General features: G+C 51.7%; 1 protein-coding gene across 1 annotated transcript in view; it reads left to right on the top strand.

Annotated features, from left to right (window-relative positions):
- The first annotated feature begins 3,460 nt into the window (after positions 1-3,460).
- Positions 3,461-26,998, top strand: part of mtss1 (MTSS I-BAR domain containing 1) — a 79,943-nt gene continuing 56,405 nt past the window's right edge. Inside the window, exons 1-2 of the mRNA XM_059981097.1 lie at positions 3,461-3,793; positions 22,587-22,648. Coding sequence (XP_059837080.1) covers positions 3,719-3,793; positions 22,587-22,648 — 137 coding nt within the window. The 5' untranslated portion in view covers positions 3,461-3,718. The remainder of the gene's footprint in view (positions 3,794-22,586; positions 22,649-26,998) is intronic.

The following is a 26,998-nucleotide window of genomic DNA, read 5'->3' as shown; positions in this document are numbered from 1 at the left end:
AAAGTTTCCCTTGAGGAAACCATGCTGACTACGGCCTATTTTATCATGTGTCACTAAGTAACCTGAGATCTCACCCTTAATAATCAACTCCAACATCTTTCCATCTACTGAGGTCAGACTAACTGGCCAATAGTTTACTTTCTTCTGCCTCTCTCCCATCTTAAAGAGTAAAGTAACATTTGCAATTTTCCAGTCTTCTGGAACCTTTACAGAATCTAGTGATTCTAAAAAAATCATTACTAATGCCCCCACAATCTCTTCAGCCACCTCTTTCAGAACACTGGGTGAACTCCACCTGGTCTAGTTGACTTACCTACCTTCAGACCTTTCAGTTTCCCAAGAACCTTCTCTCTAGTCATGGTAACTCATAGAGGGATCAGAAGTGGAGAGAGTGAGCAATTTCAAGTTCTTGGGTGTCAAGATCTCTGAGGTTCTAACCTGGTCGCAACATACTGATGTAGTTATAAAGAAGGCAAGTCAGCATCTATAATTCATTAAGAGTTTGAAGAGATTTGGTATAACAACAAATACATTCGAAAACTTCCATAGATGTACCATGGAGAGCATTTTGACAGGCTGCATCACTGTCTAATATGGGGGGGGGGGGGGCTACTGCACAGGACCAGAAAAAGCTGCAGAGTGTTGTAAATTTAGTCAGCTTCACCTTGGGTACTAGCCTATGAATTACCCAAGACACCTTCAAGGAGTGGTGTCTCAGAAAGGCAGCGTCCATTATTAAGGATCTCCAGCACCCAGGACATGCCCTTTTCTCACTGTTACCATCAGGTAGGAGATACAGAAGCCTTGAAGACACATACGCAGCGATTCAGGAACAGCTTCTTCCCCCTGCCACCTGATTCCTGAATGGACATTGGACATAGAATCCATGAACACTACTTCACTTTTTTACTATATATTATTTCTGCTTTTTTTGCATGATTTTTAATCAATTCAATATGTGTATACAGTAATTGATTTAGTGTTATTTTTTCTTCTGTATTATGCATTGCATCAAACTGCTGCTGCTAAGTTAACAAATTTCATAACCCATGCCGGTGATAATAAACCTGATTCTGATTCTGACACCTGGAACTTCCACCATTCTGCTAGTGTCTTCCACAGAGAAGACTGATGCAAATCACTTCTTCAGTTCCTCCACCATTTCCTTGTCTCCCTTTACTACCTCTCCAGCATCGTTTTCCAGCAGTCTGATATCCACTCTTGCCTCTCTTTTACACTTTATGTATCTGAAGAAACTTTTGGTATCCCCTTTAACCTTCCTAATGACTTTTAGTTGTCTTATGTTAATTTTTAAAAGCTTCCGAATCCTCTAACTTCCCACTAAACTTTTCTCTATTATGACTTTGGTTTTTATGTTGGCTTTGACTTCTCTTGTTGGCCATGGTTGTGTCATCTTTCCTTTAGATACTTATTCCTCTTTGGGATGTATATATCCTGTGCCTTCCAAATTGCTTCCAGGAATTCCAGCCATTGCTGTTCTGCCATCATCCCTACCAGTGTTCTTTTCCCATCAATTCTGGCCATCTCCTCTCTGATGCCTCTGTAATTCCCTTTACTCCACTGTAATACTGATACATCCGACTTTAGCTTCTCCTTCTCAAATTTCACTTTCCCCTAAGGGTTCTTTTACCTTAAACTCTCTAATTAATTCTGGTTCATTACACAATCCCCAATCCAGAATAGCCCTATTGGACTCAACCATGAGCTGCTCTAAAAACCCATTTCATAGGCACTCTAGAAATCCCCCCTCATATAACCTAGCACTAACCTGATTTTCTTAATCTACCAGCATATTGAAGTCTGCCATGACTATTGTAACATTGCCTTTTTGGCATGCATTTTCGACCTCGTTGTAATTTGTTGGCCATATCCTTATTACTGTTGGGGGTCTACATACAACTCCTATCAGGATCTTGTTACCTTTGCAGTTCCTTAGATCTATCAACAATGATTCAGTATGTCACCTCTTTCTAATGATTTTGTTTCATTTTTTTTACCTATACAGCAAATTGATCTACTCTAAGATCAATCTATCCCTTCCCTCCTACATAGACCACCACTTTTCTATCATCCACGTGCCTGAGTTTTCCAATGTATCTGTCTCTACCAACAGTCATGGGAGTGTGTTCTACACACCCATCACTCTCTGTGTAAAAAAAAACTATATCTGACACCCCCCCCCCATTCTTTCCTCCAAACATCTTAAAATTATGCCCTCTTGTATTAGCCCATGTCCCAATGACAGTACCTTCGAGATGCTTTTGGGTCCTGTGCTCCTCTCGGTGAAAACCATGCTGGGTACATAATCAAGAATTTCCACACCAAGTATCTGCAGTTCATCTTCTCATTTGACAAATCACGTGAAACCTGTAAGAATATTCATCCCGTTATAATTATTAGCAGTTGGGAGGGGTGGGAAGTTTGATGCATCTTTGCAGGGTCTGGCGAGGCTGAATGCAGAATACTGCAGGCTGTTTCTGTAAGGAAGTCTGTGTGTGTTAGGATCAGTGCAGGTTAGTTCAAGTCAAGTCAATTTGCTTTTTATTGTCATTTTGACCATAAACTGCTGGTACACAGTAAAAGTGAAACAGTGAAGTGGATTACATGCCTTGTCACCAGCTGGGCTCCATACTACCCCACATCATCTTATCTTGGTTTGGTCCATCCAGGGAAATATCTATATAATCTGGGAGCACCTTTCCCAGGTCACTCACAATTCTCCCTCTTCCAGGAATCAAGATGAGGTTCTCTAGGGACCAGTTGCAGAGGCTCAGGAGAAGGCTTTACAAAAAATATTTTGAGGGTTTGGTGTAGTTGTGGCCTGGATTCCACTGTTGCAGAGTTTCTGGTGAAAGTTCAAGGAACTTTGGAGAGGAATCTGGCAGGAGCGACCACATCCATCTCTTGGAGATCCTGCTGCTTGCATACTCTCCACCCACGCCAACCAGACACCCCCAGGGTGGTCTTTTCTGCCGGTTGAGGTGAGATGGACATTCTGGCCAACGTGGACATCCCAACTGAGCTGGACGTTCCAAGGTGCTGGCAGAGTGTTCTTCCTGAGCAGAATTCCTGGGGGTGTCCCTGGAGAGGAACCAGTGCCATTGACTAACTGGAGGCTTTGCACAGGGGCCAGAGAGTGCCCTAGACAGGGAGGACTCTGACTCCGTTTTATTCTTGTTTTTAAAATTTATTTTGAAAAGTGTGCTTGGTACAAAGTCAAGGCCCTCCATTGTGTATGGCATCATACTCCCAGGTCGAGTGGTCACCGCATGATCAATAGGTGATGTGTGAAGTCAGTGGCTATTACTATGGTCAGTGGTGCGGCCGGAGGGCAGTGTGGTTCCCAATGCTGAGGCAGTGGAAGCGATGTAAGAAGCAGTGGCGGAAATGCCCGAAGCGTTTGAACGGAAATTGCCGAAGATACTCGACTCCGCCCCGAACCGAGCGGCCGCCCCCGGAGAGGAAAATGGGAGCCGGGGGCGAACGAGAGGGTCAGTGAGGGCGGTAGTGAGGGAGGGAGAGAGACTCACACACACACACAGAGACAGAGCGAGGAGTCGCAGCCGGGAGCCGGGAGCCGGGAGCCGCCACTCGCTACATTCTGATACAATGTATCCGTGCGGCGTCTGAGCGCCGCCACCGTCCCAGAGCCCGGCTGTCCGGTCGGACCAAGTCCCGGAGAGCCGGCGCCGTGAAGATGGACGCGGGAGGAATGGAGAAGGATTGTAGCGCGCTCGGCGGCCTCTTCCAGACCATCATGAGCGACATGAAGGTGGGAGAACGAATGCGTGAGGAGAGGGTTTGGGGTATTGGAGGAGGAGGCAGGAAGGGGCTGGAGGCGGAGAAGTGAGAGTGCGGGGGAGGGAGGGGGAAAGGTACTGAGGGAACAAGGGTAGGGACTGAGGGAGCGGGGGAGGGAGGGAAGAGGGGCTGAGGGGGTGGGGAGGGCGAGGGAGAGGGGCTTAGAAGGCAGGGGAAAGGAGGTAGGCTGACGGTCTAGGGGGGAAGTGCTGAGGGACTAAGGAAGGGAGGAACAGTGGTGGGCTGAGGGACCTAGGGTGGAGCTTGAGTGGGTGAGGGAGGGGGAGGTGTTGAGGGACCGAGGGATGGAGGAGGGAATGGAGGGAGTGGTGGGTTGAGGGACCTAGGGTGGGGATTGAGTGGGTGAGGGAGGGGGAGGTGCTGAGGGATCGAGGGATGGTGGAGGGAGTGGTGGGTTGAGGGACCCGGAGTGGGGATTGATTGGGGGAGGGAACGGAGTGGTGGGCTGAGGGACCCTGAGTGGGTGAGGGAGGGGGAGGTGCTGAGTGAGGGTGGATCGAGAGGGAGGGAGTGGGAGTGTCTGACAGACTGAGCTGTGTGATGTGGTTTGAGTAAAGGTGCCTGGCCAAAGTCTTTACTGAGAGACGTTTATTGATATGGAGTGAGTTGTTGGGAAGTGCCTCTCCTTGGGAGAGAGAGAGACTGTGATGCTTGCTAGGTACAATGTGAAAGAGGTGGGAGCTGGAGCACTTGTTGCAAAGACCGACACACTGACAGGAGCCCATTGAATGCATTAAACATCAGGTGGTTTAATACTGGAAGTCAGTCTTCAGCTGTGGTCGGCAGATTGTAAAGAGTCTTTTCAAAGTTTAATTTAGTCTGGTGAAATGTTTAACCTAGAGTCTAATCTTTAGGAACATATAAACTCTGCGATGATATAGATGCTGAGTTGTTTGTGGCTAGGGCGTGTTTGTGTTGGGTATTGCTGCCTCAGTTGCAGTGTTTCGGCAGAGGAAAGGGCAGTAATTGATGAGAGCTGTTGAGGATTACCACATTGTGGCTGTCGTTTGCTGTCCAAAGAGGTTGGAGACTGAATGCCCAGTTCAGTGTTAAACTCTAGTGCACGATTCCTCGTGGGAGATGCTGATTCAGCTGTATTATTGGGAGACTCTGCTGGGTGCTGCCACAGCCAGCTGTCTCAGTTAGTGTGTGTTTCAACATATGGGAACTGTGGTCACTGTTACGACCTGCTGTGACCGTTAGCTCAATTTGCTGTCCAGACCGTGATGGGGTAACTGTCTATGACTGGACTGTGCATGCCCTGACCAGATATGGGCAAAAAGTTACCCAGCACTTGTCTTTCAAAGTGCCATGCTAGTGCCTGGTGTGCAGTACACCAGTGCTGAGTGGCATAGTGCCAAGTCACCCAGTGTTCCAGTGCCCAGTAGTGCAGTGCTTCAGCGCCAAGTCACCCAGTGTTCCAGTGCCCAGTAGTGCAGTGCTTCAGTGCCAAGTCACCCAGTGTTCCAGTGCCCAGTAGTGCAGTGCTTCAGTGCCAAGTCACCCAGTGTTCCAGTGCCCAGTAGTGCAGTGCTTCAGTGCCAAGTCACCCAGTGTTCCAGTGCCCAGTAGTGCAGTGCTTCAGTGCCAAGTCACCCAGTGTTCCAGTGCCCAGTAGTGCAGTGCTTCAGCGCCGAGTCACCCAGTGTTCCAGTGCCCAGTAGCGCAGTGCTTCAGTGCCAAGTCACCCAGTGTTCCAGTGCCCAGTAGCGCAGTGCTTCAGTGCCAAGTCACCCAGTGTTCCAGTGCCCAGTAGTGCAGTGCTCCAGCGCCAAGTCACCCAGTGTTCCAGTGCCCAGTAGCGCAGTGCTTCAGTGCCAAGTCACCCAGTGTTCCAGTGCCCAGTAGTGCAGTGCTCCAGCGCCAAGTCACCCAGTGTTCCAGTGCCCAGTAGCGCAGTGCTTCAGTGCCAAGTCACCCAGTGTTCCAGTGCCCAGTAGTGCAGTGCTTCAGCGCCAAGTCACCCAGTGTTCCAGTGCCCAGTAGCGCAGTGCTTCAGTGCCAAGTCACCCAGTGTTCCAGTGCCCAGTAGTGCAGTGCTTCAGCGCCAAGTCACCCAGTGTTCCAGTGCCCAGTAGTGCAGTGCTTCAGCGCCAAGTCACCCAGTGTTCCAGTGCCCAGTAGTGCAGTGCTCCAGCGCCAAGTCACCCAGTGTTCCAGTGCCCAGTAGTGCAGTGCTCCAGCGCCAAGTCACCCAGTGTTCCAGTGCCCAGTAGTGCAGTGCTCCAGTGCCGAGCCACCCAGTGTTCCAGTGCCCAGTAGTGCAATGCTTCAGCACAAAGTCGCCCAGTAGTGCAGTGCTTCAGCGCCAAGTCACCCAGTGCCCTGACGTTGGAGCACAATGTTGCCCGTTAATCACTCTGGTGTGGAGATGCCACCCGTACAGGGCACCAGTGCTGCTCTACTCCCGCAGCAGCAGCCGCATTAGGTAAGCGCGTCTGCAACCAGCACACAGAACCGATAGGACTGAGTCACAAGCCAGTGTCAGTTTGACAGCTGTGCCTGGACCCAGCAAGTGAGGAGCTGTTGCATGTTGCAGAGGTACCATTTCAGGGGGAGGTTTCTGCACCTGGGAGCAAAGGAAGTTGGCAGGAGTTGTGACATGAAGACAAGTAACTTGTGAGGCTGATCGAACAGTACTGGTTGGATAGACTGATTGGCCTTGGCTGTAACAGCTTATGACACTGTAGGGCTGGTTCACTGGCTGACATAACCACAAGTGTCTGACCCATTGATCTCTCTGTTGTGACCTGTGAGTGTCCGAGAGTCATTCAGGTGGAACAGGCCTTTCGGCCCATCTGGCTCATGTCAACCAAGATTCCCATCTAAGCCAGTCTCATTTGCTCATATTTGGCTTGTTTCCCTCTAAACTTTTCCTGGCCATGTACTTGTCCAAACATCTTTCGTGTATCTGTCTAAACCAACCACTCCCTTCATATACTCTTGAGTATGGTGTACATATTCTGATTAAATCTTCCCTGTCTCAGATTAAACCTATGCCCTCTACTTGTTGGTTCCCTGGGAGCAAGACTTGGGCCTCTCTATGCCCCTCATGATTTTACACACCTTTATAAGATCATCTCTGTCTCCTATACTCCAAGGAATAAAGATATAGTCGGTCCAATCTCTTTCTATAACCCAATTTCTCGAGTCCTAACAACAGCCTTATAAATCTCTTCTGCATCTTTCCAATTTAATAATGTTTTTCCTACAGCAAGGCAACCAGAGTTGAATACAATATTGCAAGTGTGGTCACATCAGTCCTGTACCATGACTTCCCAATTCCGATACAGACTGCCCGGAGTGGTGAAGACCACCCTGTTTACCCACGGTACCACTTTGAAGGAATCATTAGCTGTATTCCAAGGACCCTCTGTTACACATCACTCCCCAGGGCCCTGCTGTTTACTGGACAGTCTAACTATAGATCAGTACAGACTTTTCAGCCCACGATGCGCAAACCCCTAAACCTACTCTAAGATCAGTCTGCTCTTCCCTCCCATATAGTTCTTCATTTTCCTTCATCCGTGTGCCTATCTTGACTTTCTGAACTGCCAGCCTTGGTGTTTGGACAGTGCCTTGTTATGGTGGGGTGTGACTGTTTTACTGGTGCGATACTGTGTGTTTATGCTTAATCCCTGTGGTCTGATATGTCCAAGGGCTGTCACTGAGCACACAGAAGGGGCTGTTGGGCAGCGTCTGATAGCCTGTGGTAATGGTAATGGGCCTTTGCTAGCCCCAGAGTGAGCTGCAGTCTGTGGTGGGATGCAGGAATGCAGCGACCCTCTGCCTCGGTGTAACCATTTACTGCAGAGGGTATGAATCAGTGATGAACAGGTCCGGCCAATCACCCGTCTGAACTGCGTTCCCCACTCTGGGTCCGGCCAATCACCCGTCTGAACTGCGTTCCCCACTCTGGGTCTGGCCAATCACCCGTCTGAACTGCGTTCCCCACTCTGGGTCCGGCCAATCACCCGTCTGAACTGCGTTCCCCACTCTGGGTCTGGCCAATCACCCGTCTAAACTGCGTTCCCCACTCTGGGTCCGGCCAGTCACCCGTCTGAACTGCGTTCCCCACTCTGGGTCTGGCCAATCACCCGTCTGAACTGCGTTCCCCACTCTGGGTCCGGCCAGTCACCCGTCTGAACTGCGTTCCCCACTCTGGGTCCGGCCAGTCACCCATCTGAACTGCGTTCCCCACTCTGGGTCCGGCCAGTCACCCATCTGAACTGCGTTCCCCACTCTGGGTCCGGCCAATCACCCAACTGAACTGCGTTCGCCACTCTGGGTCCGGCCAATCACCCATCTGTACTGCGTTCCCCACTCTGGGTCTGGCCAATCACTCATCTGAACTGCGTTCCCCACTCTTGGTCCGGCCAATCACCCATCTGAACTGCGTTCCCCACTCTGGGTCCGGCCAATCACCCATCTGAACTGCGTTCCCCACTCTGGGTCCGGCCAATCACCCATCTGAACTGCGTTCGCCACTCTGGGTCCGGCCAATCACCCATCTGAACTGCTTTCCCCACTCTGGGTCTGGCCAATCACTTATCACTAGCTGCTGGCCCCACCCAGCCGTAGTTACAACCCCTGCACATCCCAGCCTCGAGTTTGACTGGCCCTCAAACCAACAGTATGACAGAGCCTGACTCATCTGTCTCACTGTAACTTCCTCTCCCCACGACTCATCCTCTGCCTGTTACAACTTGTGGATTTAATGCTGTTCCTGCCTGAGTCTTTTGGCTCCCCTTCACTGAGAGATGGTATACAGTACAGGTTCCTGAGAGGTAATGTGCTTCACCCACTGGGTGAATTGTCACTTCAGTCCAGTGTCAGTGTCCTCACTGCCTCCAATCGCCAGGGCAGAGAGCACCTGCAGTTAGTTTTGTCCAGAAGACGCCTCCCCTGTAGTTTCCTCGGCCGTGGACAGGAGGTCCCTCAGAACTGCTGGCCTGAAACTACTCCCCTGTGTGAGGGGTTGGGACAAGGAGAAGACCCCCCCCCCCACCTCCTGGGGGTGTGATTGAGGTTCAGAACTGAGGTCACTCTCTACCCCTTCCCTGCTTAGCTGTCTGGAGATTCATGCCCAGGCTGCGGGGATCTTTCTGTGCCCTCCTGTGTGGCAGCTGATGCCTATCAAGCTCCAGTAGCTGGGGTGGGATTGGGGTTGAAGGGAGGCAGTCAGTGAGGCTGGTTGGCACAGAAAGCCACTGTTTCCCCTCCCCCACCATCTACACCTCTTGTTGGCAACCCCCACCCCCAACAGACACCCTGGGAGTTGAACTAGGGAGCAGCCCCGGGAGTCTGAGCCTGCTCTGTTCAGTGACTGCCCACTTCCCTGGGCTGTGCAGTGGAGATTCTCCTGTTACTGCACAGTTTCTCTTCAACACCAGTACCAAACCTCGAGGGCAAGCTTCTCTCCGTGCTCTGTGCACCCCACAGTAAAACCATTCATTGTGTGTCAAATTTTTCAAAACTCGCAGGACTCGGCAATGGCCCCGGCAGATTGGATAAATGCTAATGTAACTCCTTTATTTAAAAAGGGCAATAGACAGAAGGCTGGGAATTATAGGCCAGTTAGCCTAACATCTGTGGTTAGCAAAATGTTGGAATCAATAATTAAGGAAACAGTAACAGGGCATTTGGATAAACATAGCTTAATAGGACAAAGTCAGCATGGCTTTACAAAAGGGAAGTCATGTTTGACAAATTTGTTGGAGTTCTTTGAGGACATAACCTATAGGGTAGATAAAGGGGAACCAGTGGATGTGGTGTATTTGGACTTCCAAAAGGCATTTGACAAGGTGCCACACCAAAGATTATTAATTAAAGTAAAAAATCATGGGATTGGGGATAATATTCTGGCATGGGTGGAGGATTGGCTTTCTAACAGAAAACAGAGAGTTGGGATAAATGGTTTATTCTCAGACTGGCAGTTGGTGACTAGTGTTCCGCAGGGGTCGGTGTTGGGACCCCAACTCTTTACAATCTATATTAATGATTTGGAGAAAGGGACTAAGTGCAACGTATCGAAGTTTGCTGATGACACAAAGATGGGAGGGAGTGTAATGAGTGCGGAGGACATTGAAACCCTGCAGGGGGACATAGATAGGCTGAGTGATTGGGCAGACATTTGGCAGATGAAATATAATACTGACAAGTGTGAGGTCTTGCACTTTGGCAGGAAAAATAATAGAGCAAGTTATTATCTAAATGGAGAGAAACTGGAAAGTGCTTCTGTGCAAAGGGATCTGGGGGTCCTGGTGCAGGAAACACAAAAATTTAGTGCAGCAGGTGGTCAAGAAGGCCAATGGAATGCTGGCTTTTATTGCTAGGGGGATGGAGTATAAGAACAGGGAGGTCTTACTGCAGTTGTACCGGGTATTGGTGAGACCGCACCTGGAGTACTGCGTGCATTTCTGGTGTCCATATTTAAGAAAGGACATACTGGCTCTCGAGGCAGTGCAGAGAAGATTCACTAGGTTAACTCCGGGGATGGGTGGGTTGATGTATGATGAGAGGTTGAGTAGATTGGGGCTCTACTCATTGGAGTTCCGAAGAATGAGAGGCGATCTTATTGAAACATATAAGATTGTGAAGGGGCTTGATCGGGTGGATGCGGGGAGAATGTTCCCAATGATGGGTGAAACTAGGACTAGGGGGCATAATCTTAAAATAAGGGGATGCCGTTCCAGGACTGAGATGAGGAGAAATTTCTTCACTCAGAGGGTAGTCGGCATGTGGAATTTACTGCCCCAGAGAGCTGTGGAAGCTACTACACTCAATAAATTCAAAAAGAAGATAGACATTTTCCTGGATAAAAATGGCATTAGGGGATACGGTGAGCGAGCAGGTAAGTGGACATGAGGCTAGGTTTAGATCAGCCATGTGATCTCCTGGGCCAGTTTTCGATAGCCTGGATGGGTCGGAGAGGAATTTTCCAGTTTTTTTTCTCCTCAATTGGCAAATCGTTTTTTTTTCCCCGGGTGATCACTTGGGTTTGGGCGGGATGAATAATAAAATAAAATGGGCGGCATGGTGCCCTGTTGGTTGGCACTGTTGCCTTGTGGGATTCGGTGAAAACTAGAGTTAAGATTGGATCAGCCATGATCGTGTTGAATGGCGGAGCAGGCTTGAGGGGCCGATTGGCCTACTCCTGCTCCTATCTCTTATGTTCTTATGTATGTTATGTTTGTCAGGCCATCTCGGATCGAATCCACAGCATTATGAAGAGGGAGGGTGAGCAGCCAGCAGTTATGGTCCATGTAGGTACCAATGACATGGGTAGGATGGGTAATGAGGTCCTGCAAAGTGAGCTCAGGGAGTTGGGGCTAAGTTAAAGGGGCAGGGCCTTCCAGGGGTGTGATCTCAGCACTGCTACCTGTGCCACGTGCTAGTGAGGCTGAAAACAGAAAGATCACACAGTGTAACGTGTGGCTGAGGAGTTGGTGTAGGAGGGAGGGGATTGGGCTCTCTCCCAGGGGAAGTGTACAGAAGGGACAGTTGGCACTTGGACTGGAGGGGGGAATCATTATCCTCGCAGGAAGGTTTGCTCGGCTACACGGGAATGGGAACCAGAATGCTACAACAGATAGCAGAGAGATATTGGAGACGTGTTGTGAATCCTTCATAAAGTCAACAACCAAAAGGTCGAGATGGTGGGACTGACGTCCTGAGCTGTGTGTACTTCAGTGCAAGAAGCATCACAGGAAAGGCAGATGAGCTCAGGGCATGAACCAACACCTGGAGTTATGATATTGTAGCCATTAGTGAGACTGGGTTGCACGAGGGACAGGACTGGCATTTCCATAGTTTTAGATGTGATGGAATGGGAGGGATTAAAGGGGAAGGGGTGACATTACTAGTCAGGGAAGATGTCAAGGTAGTTGCTCAGACAGGACAGACTGAAGCTGGAGGACTCATCTCGTCAGGCTTTATGGGTGGAACTGAGGGAATAAGAAAGCTGTGACCATGTTAATGGGGCTATATTGTAGACAACCCAACAGTCCGTGGGATTTAGAGGAACCAATTTATATAAAGATTGCAGACTGTAGCAAAAAGGTTGTGATAGTAGGTGATTTTAACTTTCCATATGTTGATTAGGATTTCCATACTGCAAAAAGTCTAGATAGAGTCTGTCAAATGTGTTCAAGAAAATTTCCTTTATCAGTACATAGAACTCCCAATGAGAGAGTCCGATGCTGGATCTGCTATGAGGGAATAAGACAGGGCAGGTGACAGAAATTTGTGTAGGGGAACACTTTGCATCTAATGAATCACAATGCCATTAGTTTCAAAGTAAATATGCAAAAAGATAGGTCTGGTTCATGGATTGCGATTCTAAATTGGAGAAATTGGATCTGGCAAGTGTGGATTGGGACAGGCTGTTTTCTGACAAAGGTGTACTTGGAAAGAGAGAGGACTTCAAAAACGATTTTGTTTTGAGTACAAAGCTTGAATGTTCCTGTACGAATAAAAGGTAAAGATTCCAAGTGTAGGGAACGTTGGTTTTCAAGAGATGTTGAGGTCCTGGTTAAGAGAAAGCAGGTGCAAAGCAGGTATAGGCAAGTAGGGACAAATGAGATGCTTATAACATATAACCATATAACCAGATGCTTATGGAGTGTAAGAAAAGCAAAAGAACAAACGAAAGAAATCAAGAGGGCTAAAAGAAGGCGTGAGGTTTCCCTAACAGGCAAGGTGAAGGAGAATCCTAAGGGATTCTACAGATACGTCAAAAGCAAAAGGATTGCACAGAACAAAATTGGTCCTCTGGAAGATCAGAATGGTAATCCATGTGTGGAGCCAAAACAGATGGGGGAGATCTTACATGGATTTTTTCACTTCTGTATTTAATCAGGAGACGGACACAATGTCACAAAGAGAGGCAAATCAGGAGCTAGGTCGTGGACCCCATACAGATGTTTGCTGTCTTGAGGCAAATCAGGGTGGATAAATCCCCAGGGTCTGACAAGGTGTTTCCTCGGACCGTACGAGAGGCAAGTACAGAAATTGAAGGGGCCCCAGCAGAGATGTTTAAATCATCCTTAGCAACAGGAGAGGTACCAGAGGATTGGAGGATAGCCAATATTGCACCGTTATTTAAGAAAGGCTCTAAGCATAAGCCAAGAAATTATAGGCCAGTGAGCATGTCATCAGTAGTGGAAAGTTATCAGAAGGTATTCAAAAGGATTGGATTTATGAGTACTTGGAATGACAGGGACTGATGAGGTATGGTCAACATAACTTTGTGTGTGTTAGGTCGTACCTAACCAATCTTATCAAGTTTTTTGTGGAAGTTATCAGGAAAGTTGATGAAGGCAAGCTAGCGGATGTTGTCTACATGGACTTTAGTAAGTCATTTGACGAGGTCCCGCATGGGAGGCTGGTCAAGAGGATTCAGTCGCTCAGCATTCAGGATGAGGTAGTAAATTGGATGAGACATCGGCTTTGTGGGAGATGCCAGAGCATGGTAGTAGAGGGTTGCCTCTCTGACCAGTGATTTATACCACACGCTGCATCCGCAAAGCAAGCAGCATTGTGAAGGACCCCACGCACCCTTCGTACAAACTCTCCTCCCTCCTGCCATCTGGCAAAATGTACCACTACACTTCCTTTGCAATTTTTGCTCATTTCTGTCTCAATTCCTGCTAAAACATTGTTTATGTTTACATTACATCATTCATTATTATGTTGTAATTTGCCTTTTACTGCGCCTGTTGTCTTGTTGATTAATTATCATACTGTCTTGCACTGTTTTGTGCACTTTATGTAGTCCTGTGTAGGTCTGAAGTCTAATGTAGTTTTGTGTTGTTTCACGTAGTCTAGTGTAGTTTTGTGTTGTTTCAATAGTCTAGTGTAGTTTTGTGTTGTTTCATGTAGCACCATGGTCCTGGAGGAAAGGTGTTTAGTTTTTACTGTGTACTGTACCAGCAGTTATGGTTGAAATGACCATAAAAGCGATTTGACTTGAATTCATGATCTATCCAGAAGATGTCAAGCGAAGGACTGTTGTACGCATCTGTCATCTTGACCGGAAGTGGCAGATTTATCATCTGTATCAATGATCTGAATGATAATCTAGTGAACTGAATCAACAGATTTCTGGATGACCCCAAGATTAAGGATGCAGTGGACAGCAAGAAAGACGATCAAAGCTTGCAGTAGGATCTGGACCAACTGATTTAGTGAGCTGCAAAATGGCAGATGGAATTTAATGCAGACAAGTGTGAGGTGTTGCACTTTGGGAGGACCAACCAGGGTAGGTCTTACACAGTGAACAGGAGGGCACTGAGGAGTGCGGTAGAACAGAGGGATCTGGGAATACAGGTCCATAATTCATTGAAAGTGGCGTCACATCGGCCTTCATAAATCAATGTGTTAAGTACAGGAGTTGTTGAGTTGTATAAGGCATGCGTGAGGCCAAATTTGGAGTATTGTGTGTGGTTTTAGTCACCTACTTACAGGAAAGGTGTAAACAAGATTGAAAAAGAACAAATTTATGAGGATTTGACAAAAAATTACAAGGATGTCAGTCACGTAAATTTGACAAAATTTGTCAAAAATGTCAAAACTTTCAGTCCTGCCGAAAGGTTTCGGCCTGAAGCATCGATTATACTTTTCTCCATAGATGCTGCATGGCCTGCTGAGTTCCTCCAACGATTTGTGTGTGTTGCTCAGATTTCCAGCCTCTGCAGATCTTGTTTGTTACATGGATGTTGCTGGACTGGAGGACCAAATTATAGGAATAGGTTGGGATTGTGTTCCTTGGGTATAGAAGATTGAGAAGAGATTTGGCAGAGGTATACAAAATTATGAAGGGTATAGACAGGCTAAATGCCGGCTTTTTCCACTGAGGTTGGGTGAGACTATAACTAGAGGTTAAGGTTGAAAGGTGGAATATTTAAGGGGAACATGGAATTTCTTCACTGGCAGGGTAGTGAGAGTGGAATGGGCTGCCAGCAGAAGTGGTCGATTTCAACATTTGGGAAATTTGAATAGGTACGTAGATGGGAGGGGTATGGGGTCTATGGTCCGGGTGTGGGTCGATGGGACCAGGGAGAAGTTTGGATGTACATGGATGGGAGGGGTATGGGGTCTATGGGCCGGGTGTGGGTCGAAGGGACCAGGGAGAAGTTTGGATAGGTACATGGATGGGAGGGGTATGGGGTCTATGGTCCGGGTGTGGGTCGATGGGACCAGGGAGAAGTTTGGATAGGTACATGGATGGGAGAGGTATGGGGTCTATGGTCCAGGTGTGGGTCGATGGGACCAGGGAGAAGTTTGGATAGGTACATGGATGGGAGGGGTATGGGGTCTATGGTCCGGGTGTGGGTCGATGGGACCAGGGAGAAGTTTGGATAGGTACATGGATGGGAGAGGTATGGGGTCTATAGTCTGGGTGTGGGTCGATAGGACCAGGGTGAAGTTTGGATGTACATGGATGGGAGGGGTATGGGTTCTATGGTCTGGATATGGATTGATGGGACCAGGGAGAAGTTTGGATAGGTACATGGATGGGAGGGGTATGGGGTCTATGGTCTGGATGTGGGTCGATGGGACCAGGGAGAAGTTTGGATGTACATGGATGGGAGGGGTATGGGGTCTATGGTCTGGGTGTGGGTCGATGGGACCAGGGAGAAGTTTGGATGTACATGGATGGGAGGGGTATGGGGTCTATGGTCTGGGTGTGGGTCGATGGGACCAGGGAGAAGTTTGGATGTACATGGATGGGAGGGGTATGGGTTCTATGGTCTGGATATGGATTGATGGGACCAGGGAGAAGTTTGGATAGGTACATGGATAGGAGGGGTATGGGGTCTATGGTCTGGGTGTGGGTCGATGGGACCAGGGAGAAGTTTGGATGTACATGGATGGGAGGGGTATGGGGTCTATGGTCTGGGTGTGGGTCGATGGGACCAGGGAGAAGTTTGGATGTACATGGATGGGAGGGGTATGGGGTCTATGGTCTGGGTGTGGGTCAACGGGACCAGGCAGATTAGTGGTTTGCCATGGACAAGATGGATGGAGGGACTTGTTTGTGTGCTGTAATGTTCTATGGTAAGGATGAAGATCAGTACAGGACATTACCTTAGAACTGAAATCCACAGCCTGGGATCTCTCTGCAGGAGACCAGAGAGTGGGATCTTCTCAATTATATCAACACCCTCAAACTCTCAACCCAGAGTCTAACCAAGGTGTAAATATATCCATGTTGGTAGTCTACACATCCTCTTCAGAAAGATCTTGGCATTTAAGTTCCTAGCTCCTGAAAGTCACACCCCAGTTAGACAGTGGTAAGGGAGATGTCTGACATCTTTACATTGGTTGGTTGTGGAATGGTGTAGAACAGTCATCCTGCAGCTGTAGAAGATGGTGAATTTGGGAATATTGTGTGTATTACAGGAAGGACGTGGGGGTTTGAAGAGGCTCCGTGTGGATTAAGACAAGGTTCGATTATCTTGGGTTGTTTAGTCTGAAGCGATAGAGGCTGATGGGAGAGAACAGAAGCTGATTAAAATTATGGACAGGGCAATCACCATCTTTTACACTGGGTAGAAATGTTGAGTACCACAGGGCATTGCTTTAAGGTAAGAAGGGGTAAGTTTAAAGGGGGTGGGTTACAGAGTAGTGTGTGTCTGGAAAATGCTGCTGGGGTGGTGGAGATGTTCATGTCTTTAGGTAAGTACACGAACGTTCGGGGCATGGATAGAGATCAAGGAAGGGCAGGTGATCAGTTTAATTGTACAACACTTCAACTCTGCTTCACATTCCTATTCGGATATGTCCATATGTCCATTTTCTACTGCCATGATGAGGCCAAACTCCGGTTGGAGGAGCAACATCTCATATACCATCTGGGTAGTCTCCAGCCCCTTGGTATGAACATCAAATTCTCCAACTTCCGGTAATTCCCTCCCTCACCCTTCCCCCATCCCACCTTCACTCTGTCTCCCCTTCTAGTTGCCTATCACCTCTCATGACTCTGCCTTCTTCTACTACCCATAGTGCTTTCCCCTTACATTCCTTCTTCACCCTTTCTGCCTTTCCCCTCCTCCACCCCTTGATCTTTCCTCTGATTGGTTTTTCACCTGGCACATTCCATCCTCCTCCCACCTTCTTTATAGGGCCTCTGCCCCTCCTTCTTTAGTCCTGACGAAGGGTCTCAACCCAAAACGTTGACTGCTCATTTCAATGGATGCTGCCCGACCTGCTGAGTTCATCCAGCTTGTTTGTATGTGTTTAATTGTGCATTGTGTTTGTGGGCTGAAGTTCTGTTCCTGTGTTGCATTGCTCTACTTCACACCTCCCAGAGTCAGGCACAGAGTGTCCCATCACACATCACATTCCCCACACCGTCCCATCACACACTGCCAAGGTCAGACACAGAGTGAATCTCCCTCCACACCGTCCCATCACGCACTCCCGGAGTCAGACACAGAGTGAAGCTCCCTCCACACCGTCCCATCACACACTCCCGGAGTCAGACACAGAGTGAAGCTCCCTCCACACCGTCCCATCACGCACTCCCGGAGTCAGACACAGAGTGAAGCTCCCTCCACACCGTCCCATCACACACTGCCAGGGTCAGACACAGAGTGAATCTCCCTCCACACCGTCCCATCACGCACTCCCGGAGTCAGACACAGAGTGAAGCTCCCTCCACACCGTCCCATCACGCACTCCCGGAGTCAGACACAGAGTGAAGCTCCCTCCACACCGTCCCATCACGCACTCCCGGGGTCAGACACAGAGTGAATCTCCCTGCACACCGTCCCATCACGCACTCCCGGGGTCAGACACAGAGTGAAGCTCCCTCCACACCGTCCCATCACACACTCCCAGGGTCAGACACAGAGTGAATCTCCCTCCACACCGTCCCATCACACACTCCCGGAGTCAGACACAGAGTGAATCTCCCTCCACACCGTCCCATCACACACTCCCGGAGTCAGACACAGAGTGAAGCTCCCTCCACACCGTCCCATCACACACCCCCAGGGTCAGACACAGAGTGAAGCCCCCTCCACACACTCCCGGGGTCAGACACAGAGTGAGGGTCCCTCCACATCATCCCATCACATACTCCCGAGGTCAGGCTGCTACTCCATATCCTCCACTTCTTTGCCCTTGTCCAACGTCCCGACATGCCATGGCGGTCGGTCCTTCCACCCGGAGGTGAGGAGGGTCCCCACTGGAAGTCCCTTTATGCCGGGGTTCTTCCCATGCACCTGGGGTATCTCGGCTGGAGGGTACTGCATAGAGCGGTGCCCTGCAATAAGTTTTTCAGTTTGTACATGGATCTCCCACCCGCATGCCACTTCTGCGGGCTGGAGGAGACCGTGTACCACATGTACATGGAGTGTGTGAGGCTGCAGCCTCTTTTTGCGTATTTGCGTGGGCTGCTTCTCGCCTTCTGGCTGCATTTTAGTCCCACCCTGTTTATATATGGTCATCCAGTAAGGAAGGGGGCAAGGAGGGATGAGGATGTCCCAGTCAACTTGCTCCTGGGGCTGGCGAAATCCGCCATCCGAGGGTCTTGGAAACAGGTGGCGGGAGGATCTCCCCGGGCAGACTGCCTGGCGATGTTTAGGGGGTATGTTCGTGCCCGGGTAACTATTGAAAAAGAACACGCGCAGTCCACAGCGGCCATAGAAGAGTTTCGAGACCGTTGCGCTCCGTGGGGTGTAAATGCCATCGTGGATAGAGATGACAACATTCTGGTGTAATGTCTATTGTCTATTTGTAGTGCAGTAATTGTGTTTGCCACTGTTTTGTATATATTGTATAGCACCGATATTTGTAATAAAGGATTTTGTAATGATTATAAAAAAAAGAGGTCAGACACAGGTTGAAGCTCTCTCCATGCTGTCCTATCTCACACTCCCAGCATCAGGAACAGAGTGGATCTCTCTCCACATTTTCCCGTCACACATTCCCGGGGTCAGGCACAGTATGGGACAGACACCGGCAATCTCCCTGAATTGGAAATCAGATACAGCAGATTTCAGAAACAAGTGGGTTTGTCTCTGTGACACAAGAATATTGCTGTGCATCAGGAAACCACCTTGGTAGCTTCAGCTTCAAAGTTTTGCCGAGTTTGCTCCTCTGATTGTGCACTGTCCGTCAGCATAGGTTTCCCAGTTGTAGGCCACTCTTCCCATGATTGTGCCGCAGAGGGACAGGACCACATATTCACGTGTCCACTTAACAGCCTCTTAAATGTCTCTGCTGCATGTGTTTCAGGCACTCCTCACTCTAAATTGCCCTACGCTTACCACTCCCACCTTAATCGCATGCCCTCTGGTGTTTGAGGCCTCTGTCTGGGAACAGGTGTTTGTCTGAATACCTCCTGATCCATGCCTCTCATAATCTTAACCTCTTTCAGGTCTCCACTCAGCTTCTGACCCTCATACAACCTCTGCTTGCGCTCCTGCCCTGTAATCCAGGTCCTGGTGAACCTCTTCTGTACCAGCACTGTACACGTTTGTCCAAATGTTTCCTCCCGACTCTCGTGTTCTATGCCCCAATCAGTGACAGCAAGCATATTAGAACCCTGCAGCACAATACAGGCCCTTCGGCCCACAATGCTGTGCCAATTACCTACGGTTACTCATAGCCCTCTATTTTTCTCTATTGTAGGCTGCCTTTATTTCTCTCTCTCTCTGGGCAGCCAGTGTTGCCAGTGTGAACCAGGGCTTGCTCCAGAGGCACTGCAGAGTCGGCCCACTGTCAGCAGTAGCTCTGGTGTTGGTGTTTGACCCCCACGGGCAGAGGACTTGGCCAGTAAATAGTCTGGCCTTGGTCGTTGCTACACAGCCTCTCCAAGCACAGAGCTACCAAGTGCCTTCTCTCCCTGGTATTTGTTTAGGGTGGGGAGCTACTGTGCTTATCTGTGAAGGAAGCTGTACTCCAAAAGACAGCCTGTAGTAGAGAAGGGCGAGGCAGGAAACATGCGTTTGCTTCAGCAGTGTAAACTCACAGGCTCACAGTCTGAAACTAAATTCTAATTGGGACAGTTCACCAATCCATTCCCACTGCCTGGAAAAATACTCGCCTCAATTTCTCCGTTCCCTTTGAAACTTTCCATCCTTAGTGGTGGGGAGGTGGGTGGGGACACGGCTGTGTGAGGGGGTGGGCTGTGGTTTCTACACTGGATTGTTGGTCAGATACCACTGGTAGTTGTTAGAGCCGTCAGTGTTATATATGTCCCCGCACCCCACCCCGCTCCCCTACAGTAACAGCATGCAGTGGAGAAAGAGGCCCTTCAGCCCACTGCCTGTGTGCTAACCTGACAGAGAAGGATGTGAGTACCGAGGAGACTTACCAGGATGTTGACTGGATTGAAGGACTTCAGTTATGAGGGGAGATCAAACAGACTGGACTAGCTTTGCTTGGAGTGGTATAAAGCACAGATGATCATGTGGTGCGGATACCAAAAGCAAGGGCATTGCTTTCAGGTGAGAGGAAGGAGTTGTACAGGGTAAGTTTCACACACAGGTGGTATTTGGAAGGAGTTGTACAAGGTACGGTTTCACACACACACAGGTGATATTTGGAAGGAGTTGTACAGGGTACGGTTTCTACACACAGGTGGTATTTGGAAGGAGTTGTACAGGGTACAGTTTCACACACAGGTGAGAGGAAGGAGTTGTACAGGGTACGGTTTCACACACAGGTGATATTTGGAAGGAGTTGTACACAGTACGGTTTCACACACAGGTGGTATTTGTAAGGAGATCGGAATCAGATTTAATCACTGTATTTTGAAGGCATATAGACAGGCTGTTCATTGAACATAGAATATTACAACACATTACAGGCCCTTCGGCCCACAATGTTGTGCCGACCCTTAACCCCTGCCTCCCATATAACCCCCCATTTTAAGTTCCTCCATATACCTGTCTAGCAGTCTCTTAAATTTCACTAGTGTGTCTGTCTCCACCACTGACTCAGGCAGTGCATTCCACTCACCAACCACTCTGAGTGAAAAACCTTCCTCTAATATCCCCCTTGAACTTCCCTCCCCTGACCTTAAAGCCATGTCCTCTTGTACTGAGCAGTGGTGCCCTGGGGAAGAGGCACTGGCTGTCCACTCTATCTATTCTTCTTAATATACCCATATACAACCATATAACAATTACAGCACGGAAACAGGCCATCTCAGCCTTTCTAGTCCGTGCCGAATGCTTACTCTCACCTAGTCCCACCGACCTGCACTCAGCCCATAACCTTCCATTCCTTTCCTGTCCATGTACCTATCCAATTTTACTTTAAATGTCAATACTGAACCTGCCTCTACCAATTTTACTGGAAGCTCGTTCCACACAGCTACCACTCTGTGAGTAAAGAAATTCCCCCTCGTGTTACCCCTAAACTTCTGCCCCCAACTCTCAAATCATGTCCTCTCGTTTGAATCTCCCCTACTCTCAATAGAAAAAGCCTATCCACATCAACTCTATCTATCCCCCTCATAATTTTAAATACCTCTATCAAGTCCTCACCCTTCCTACCCACATCATTGGTCCCTACATGGACCATGACATCTGGCTGCTCACCCTCCCCCTTGAGAATACTGAGAACTCAATCTGAAATATCATGGACCTTGGCACCAGGGAGGCTACAAACCATCCAGGATTCTCAATCTCTTCCACAGAACCTCTTATCTGTCCCCGTAACTATCGTTGGGAACACAGTAATTGTTGGAGAGATGGGCGCTTATTAAAGGATACCAGGTGGTATAGAATGGAAGGGTATTTGGCCAGAGAAATGGCAGATGGGGCTTAATCAGAACATGTGAGCTGATGGGTTTTGGGAGTTTGAAAGTACACTGTAAATGTCAGCACCTTATGTTCAGAGTTCTTAGAGAACAAGTCCACGGGTTTCTGAAGGTAGCTGTGCAACTAGTCGCTTTGGAGAGTGTACAGAGGGGTTGTCTGTATTAGAGAGCATAAGCTGTAAGGAGAGGCTGGGCGGCCTTGGGTTGCTTTTTCTGGAGCACCAGAAACTGATGGGTGACTGATAGAGGTTTATGAAATTGAGAATTGTTGATGGAGTTGGCAGTCTCTGCCAGGAAAGAAATATCAAATACAAAAGCTTTAAGATGAAAGTGGGAGGGTGAGAAGTTTTTAAAAAATGGATTTACAGAGTAGGTAATTTATTTTACACGCAGAACATAATGTCTGCCTGGAGCAGTGGGTGATTTAGACACGTTGAGACAGGTGAACAGACAAGGGGCAGAGAGATACAAGTGAGAGCTGATTGAGGAGTCTCAGCCTGAAGCATCAACTATTTCTTCCCCTCCATAGACGCTGCCTGACCTGCTGAGTTCCTCCAGCACTTTGTGTGTCGATTTCCAGTATCTGCAGAATCTCTGGTGTTACGAACTCTGTGTAGGCAGATAGAATTAATTACATTGACATTGGGGTTAGTGCAGACGGTGCGGGTCAGAGTTCCTGGGCCAAAGCTCTGCCAGCACCTGCTGCTGTGTGACTGCTTGGGGCCAGGAATTATCCGGTTGGTTTTGCTCTGAAACGCACAGGGCAAGTTCCCGCTCTCCCTGAAGAGATGTGAGGAGGTGCCCTTGAACTACTCTGAGGGTTGCTCTCTGCCTAACGTGTTGAGTGTCAGTGGTTCCTATGTTAGCTCTGTCCTGATCTAACAGGCAGTGTTTGTTCAGACCCCATGGGCTCCAGCTGGCTGATGTGTGTTGTCCTGTTGACAGAGTTCTCCTCTCTCTCCAGGGTGGGTACCCGGTCTGGGAAGACTTCATCTCGAAAACCACAAAGCTGCAGTCACACCTCAGGTACGCAGGTTCAACCTAGATACAAGCCCTGAATCTACAGTTTGTGCTGAACCCATGGAATGCTGGATGACTCTTGGGAGCAGTGGGGTGGGGTTTGGGTGGGTCAGGACGCGGGTCCTAGGGGAGCAGTGGAGTGGGGATTGGGTGGGTCAGGACGCGGGTCCTAGGGGAGCAGTGGGGTGGGTCAGGACGCGGGTCCTAGGGGAGCAGTGGGGTGGGTCAGGACGTGGGTCCTAGGGGAGCAGTGGGGTGGGGATTGGGTGGGTCAGGACGCGGGTCCTAGGGGAGCAGTGGGGTGGGTCAGGACGCGGGTCCTAGGGGAGCAGTGGGGTGGGGATTGGGTGGGTCAGGACGCGGGTCCTAGGGGAGCAGTGGGGTGGGGATTGGGTGGGTCAGGACGCGGGTCCTAGGGGAGCAGTGGGGTGGGTCAGGACGCAGGTCCTAGGGGAGCAGTGGGGTGGGGATTGGGTGGGTCAGGATGCGGGTCCTAGGGGAGCAGTGGGGTGGGTCAGGACGCGGGTCCTAGGGGAGCAGTGGGGTGGGGATTGGGTGGGTCAGGACGCGGGTCCTAGGGGAGCAGTGGGGTGGGTCAGGACTCGGGTCCTAGGGGAGCAGTGGGGTGGGTCAGGACGCAGGTCCTAGGGGAGCAGTGGGGTGGGGATTGGGTGGGTCAGGACGCGGGTCCTAGGGGAGCAGTGGGGTGGGTCAGGACGCGGGTCCTAGGGGAGCAGTGGGGTGGGGATTGGGTGGGTCAGGACGCGGGTCCTAGGGGAGCAGTGGGGTGGGGATTGGGTGGGTCAGGACGCGGGTCCTAGGGGAGCAGTGGGGTGGGTCAGGACATGGGTCCTAGGGGAGCAGTGGGGTGGGGATTGGGTGGGTCAGGACGCGGGTCCTAGGGGAGCAGTGGGGTGGGGATTGGGTGGGTCAGGACGCGGGTCCTAGGGGAGCAGTGGGGTGGGGATTGGGTGGGTCAGGACGCGGGTCCTAGGGGAGCAGTGGGGTGGGTCAGGACGTGGGTCCTAGGGGAGCAGTGGGGTGGGTCAGGACATGGGTCCTAGGGGAGCAGTGGGGTGGGGATTGGGTGGGTCAGGACGCGGGTCCTAGGGGAGCAGTGGGGTGGGGATTGGGTGGGTCAGGACGCGGGTCCTAGGGGAGCAGTGGGGTGGGTCAGGACGCGGGTCCTAGGGGAGCAGTGGGGTGGGTCAGGACGCGGGTCCTAGGGGAGCAGTGGGGTGGGTCAGGATGCGGGTCCTAGGGGAGCAGTGGGGTGGGGATTGGGTGGGTCAGGACGCGGGTCCTAGGGGAGCAGTGGGGTGGGGATTGGGTGGGTCAGGACGCGGGTCCTAGGGGAGCAGTGGGGTGGGTCAGGATGCGGGTCCTAGGGGAGCAGTGGGGTGGGGATTGGGTGGGTCAGGACGCGGGTCCTAGGGGAGCAGTGGGGTGGGGATTGGGTGGGTCAGGACGCGGGTCCTAGGGGAGCAGTGGGGTGGGGATTGGGTGGGTCAGGACGCGGATCCTAGGGGAGCAGTGGGGTGGGTCAGGACGCGGGTCCTAGGGGAGCAGTGGGGTGGGGATTGGGTGGGTCAGGACGCGGGTCCTAGGGGAGCAGTGGGGTGGGTCTGGACGTGGGTCGGAGAGGGGGGGACGTTCGCAGGGTGTCGGAGAGAGGGGGGGACGTTCGCAGGGTGTCGGGGGGGGAGTTCACAGGGTGTCGGAGAGAGGGGGGAGTTCGCAGGGTGTCGGAGAGAGGGAGGAGTTCGCAGGGTGTCGGAGAGGGGGGAGTTCGCAGGGTGTCGGAGAGAGGGGGGAGTTCGCAGGGTGTCGGAGAGAGGGGGGAGTTCGCAGGGTGTCGGAGGGAGGGGGGAGTTCGCAGGGTGTCGGAGGGAGGGGGGAGTTCGCAGGGTGTCGGAGGGAGGGGGGAGTTCGCAGGGTGTCGGAGGGAGGGGGGGAGTTCGCAGGGTGTCGGAGGGAGGGGGGACGTTCACGGTGTCGGAGGGAGGGGGGACGTTCACAGGGTGTCAGAGAGAGGGGGGACGTTCACGGTGTCGGAGGGAGGGGGGACGTTCACAGGGTGTCAGAGAGAGGGGGGGTACGTTCGCAGGGTGTCGGAGGGAGGGGGGAGTTCGCAGGGTGTCGGAGGGAGGGGGGACGTTCACGGTGTCAGAGAGAGGGGGGAGTTCACAGGGTGTCGGAGAGAGGGAGGGTACGTTCGCAGGGTGTCGGAGGGAGGGGGGGACGTTGGCAGGGTGTCGGAGAGAGAGGGGATGTTTGCAGGGTGTCGGGAGGTGACGTTCGAAGGGAGTGGGAGGGAGTGTCGGGGGGGGTGGGTGATACCCCAGGCTGAGTGCCTTTCTCTATTGCAGGGTGTTGGAGCGAGAGGGGGGAGTTAACAGTGTCGGAGGGAGGGGGGGAGTTCGCAGGGTGTCGGAGAGAGGGGGGGGACGTTCGCAGGGTGTCGGAGAGAGGGGGGGGACGTTCGCAGGGTGTCGGAGAGAGGGGAGGAGTTCGCAGGGTGTCGGAGGGAGGGGGGACGTTCACAGGGTGTCGGAGAGAGGGGGGGACGTTCACAGGGTGTCGGAGAGAGGGGGGGAGTTCACAGGGTGTCGGAGAGAGGGGGGGACATTCACAGGGTGTCGGAGAGAGGGGGGAGTTCACGGGGTGTCGGAGAGAGGGGGGAGTTCACAGGGTGTCGGAGAGAGGGGGGAACGTTCACAGGGTGTCGGAGAGAGGGGGGAGTTCGCAGGGTGTCGGAGAGAGGGGGGAGTTCACAGGGTGTCGGAGAGAGGGGGGACGTTCACAGGGTGTCGGAGAGAGGGGGGAGTTCACAGGGTGTCGTAGAGAGGGGGGGACGTTCACAGGGTGTCGGAGAGAGGGGGGAGTTCGCAGGGTGTCGGAGAGAGGGGGGAGTTCGCAGGGTGTCGGAGAGAGGGGAGGAGTTCGCAGGGTGTCGGAGAGAGGGGGGAGTTCGCAGGGTGTCGGAGAGAGGGGGGGACGTTCACAGGGTGTCGGAGAGAGGGGGGAGTTCGCAGGGTGTCGGAGAGAGGGGGGAGTTCGCAGGGTGTCGGAGAGAGGGGAGGAGTTCGCAGGGTGTCGGAGAGAGGGGGGAGTTCGCAGGGTGTCGGAGAGAGGGGGGAACGTTCACAGGGAGTCGGAGAGAGGGGGAGTTCGCAGGGTGTCGGAGGGAGGGGGGAGTTCGCAGGGTGTCGGAGAGAGGGGGGGAGTTCACAGGGTGTCGGAGGGAGGGGGGAACGTTCACAGGGAGTCGGAGAGAGGGGGAGTTCGCAGGGTGTCGGAGGGGGGGAGTTCGCAGGGTGTCGGAGAGAGTGGGGAGTTCGCAGGGTGTCGGAGAGAGGGGGGGAGTTCGCAGGGTGTCGGAGAGAGGGGGGGAGTTCGCAGGGTGTCGGAGAGAGGGGGGGAGTTCGCAGGGTGTCGGAGAGAGGGGGGAGTTCGCAGGGTTTCGGAGGGAGGGGGGAACGTTCACAGGGAGTCGGAGAGAGGGGGAGTTCGCAGGGTGTCGGAGGGAGGGGGGAGTTCGCAGGGTGTCGGAGAGAGGGGGGAGTTCGCAGGGTTTCGGAGGGAGGGGGGAACGTTCACAGGGAGTCGGAGAGAGGGGGGGAGTTCGCAGGGTGTCGGAGGGAGGGGGGACGTTCACAGGGTGTCGGAGAGAGGGGGGGAGTTCACAGGGTGTCGGAGGGAGGGGGGGACGTTCACAGGGTGTTGGAGAGAGGGGGGGAGTTCGCAGGGTGTCGGAGAGAGGGGGGGAGTTCGCAGGGTGTCGGAGGGAGGGGGGGACGTTCACAGGGAGTCGGAGAGAGGGGGAGTTCGCAGGGTGTCGGAGAGAGGGGGAGTTCGCAGGGTGTCGGAGGGAGGGGGGAGTTCGCAGGGTGTCGGAGGGAGGGGGGAGTTCGCAGGGTGTCGGAGGGAGGGGGTTCACATGGTGTCGGAGAGAGGGGGGGACTTTCGCACGGTATAGTAGAGAGAGGGGGGACGTTCACAGGGTGTCGGAGAGAGGGGGGGGGGTTCACAGGGTGTCGGGGGGGACGTTCGCAGGTTATCGTAGAGAGAGTGGGGACGTTCACAGGGTATCGTAGAGAGAGGGGGGACATTCACAGGGTATCTGAAAGAAGGGGGGACGTTCGCAGGGTATCGGAAAGAGGGGGGATATTTGCAGGGTGTCAGGAGGTGACGTTCGAAGGGAGTGGGAGGGAGTGTCGGGGGGAGCGGGTGATACCCCAGGCTGAGTGCCTTTCTCTATCGCAGGGTGTCGGAGCGAGAGGGGGGAGTTAACAGGGTATCGTAGAGAGAGGGGGGGCATTCGCAGGGTATCGTAGAGAGATGGGGGGACGTTCG

Source organism: Hypanus sabinus, chromosome 9 (genome assembly GCF_030144855.1).
Source record: "Hypanus sabinus isolate sHypSab1 chromosome 9, sHypSab1.hap1, whole genome shotgun sequence".
NCBI lineage: Eukaryota > Metazoa > Chordata > Chondrichthyes > Myliobatiformes > Dasyatidae > Hypanus > Hypanus sabinus.
This window is presented reverse-complemented; position numbering and strand designations above follow the sequence as displayed.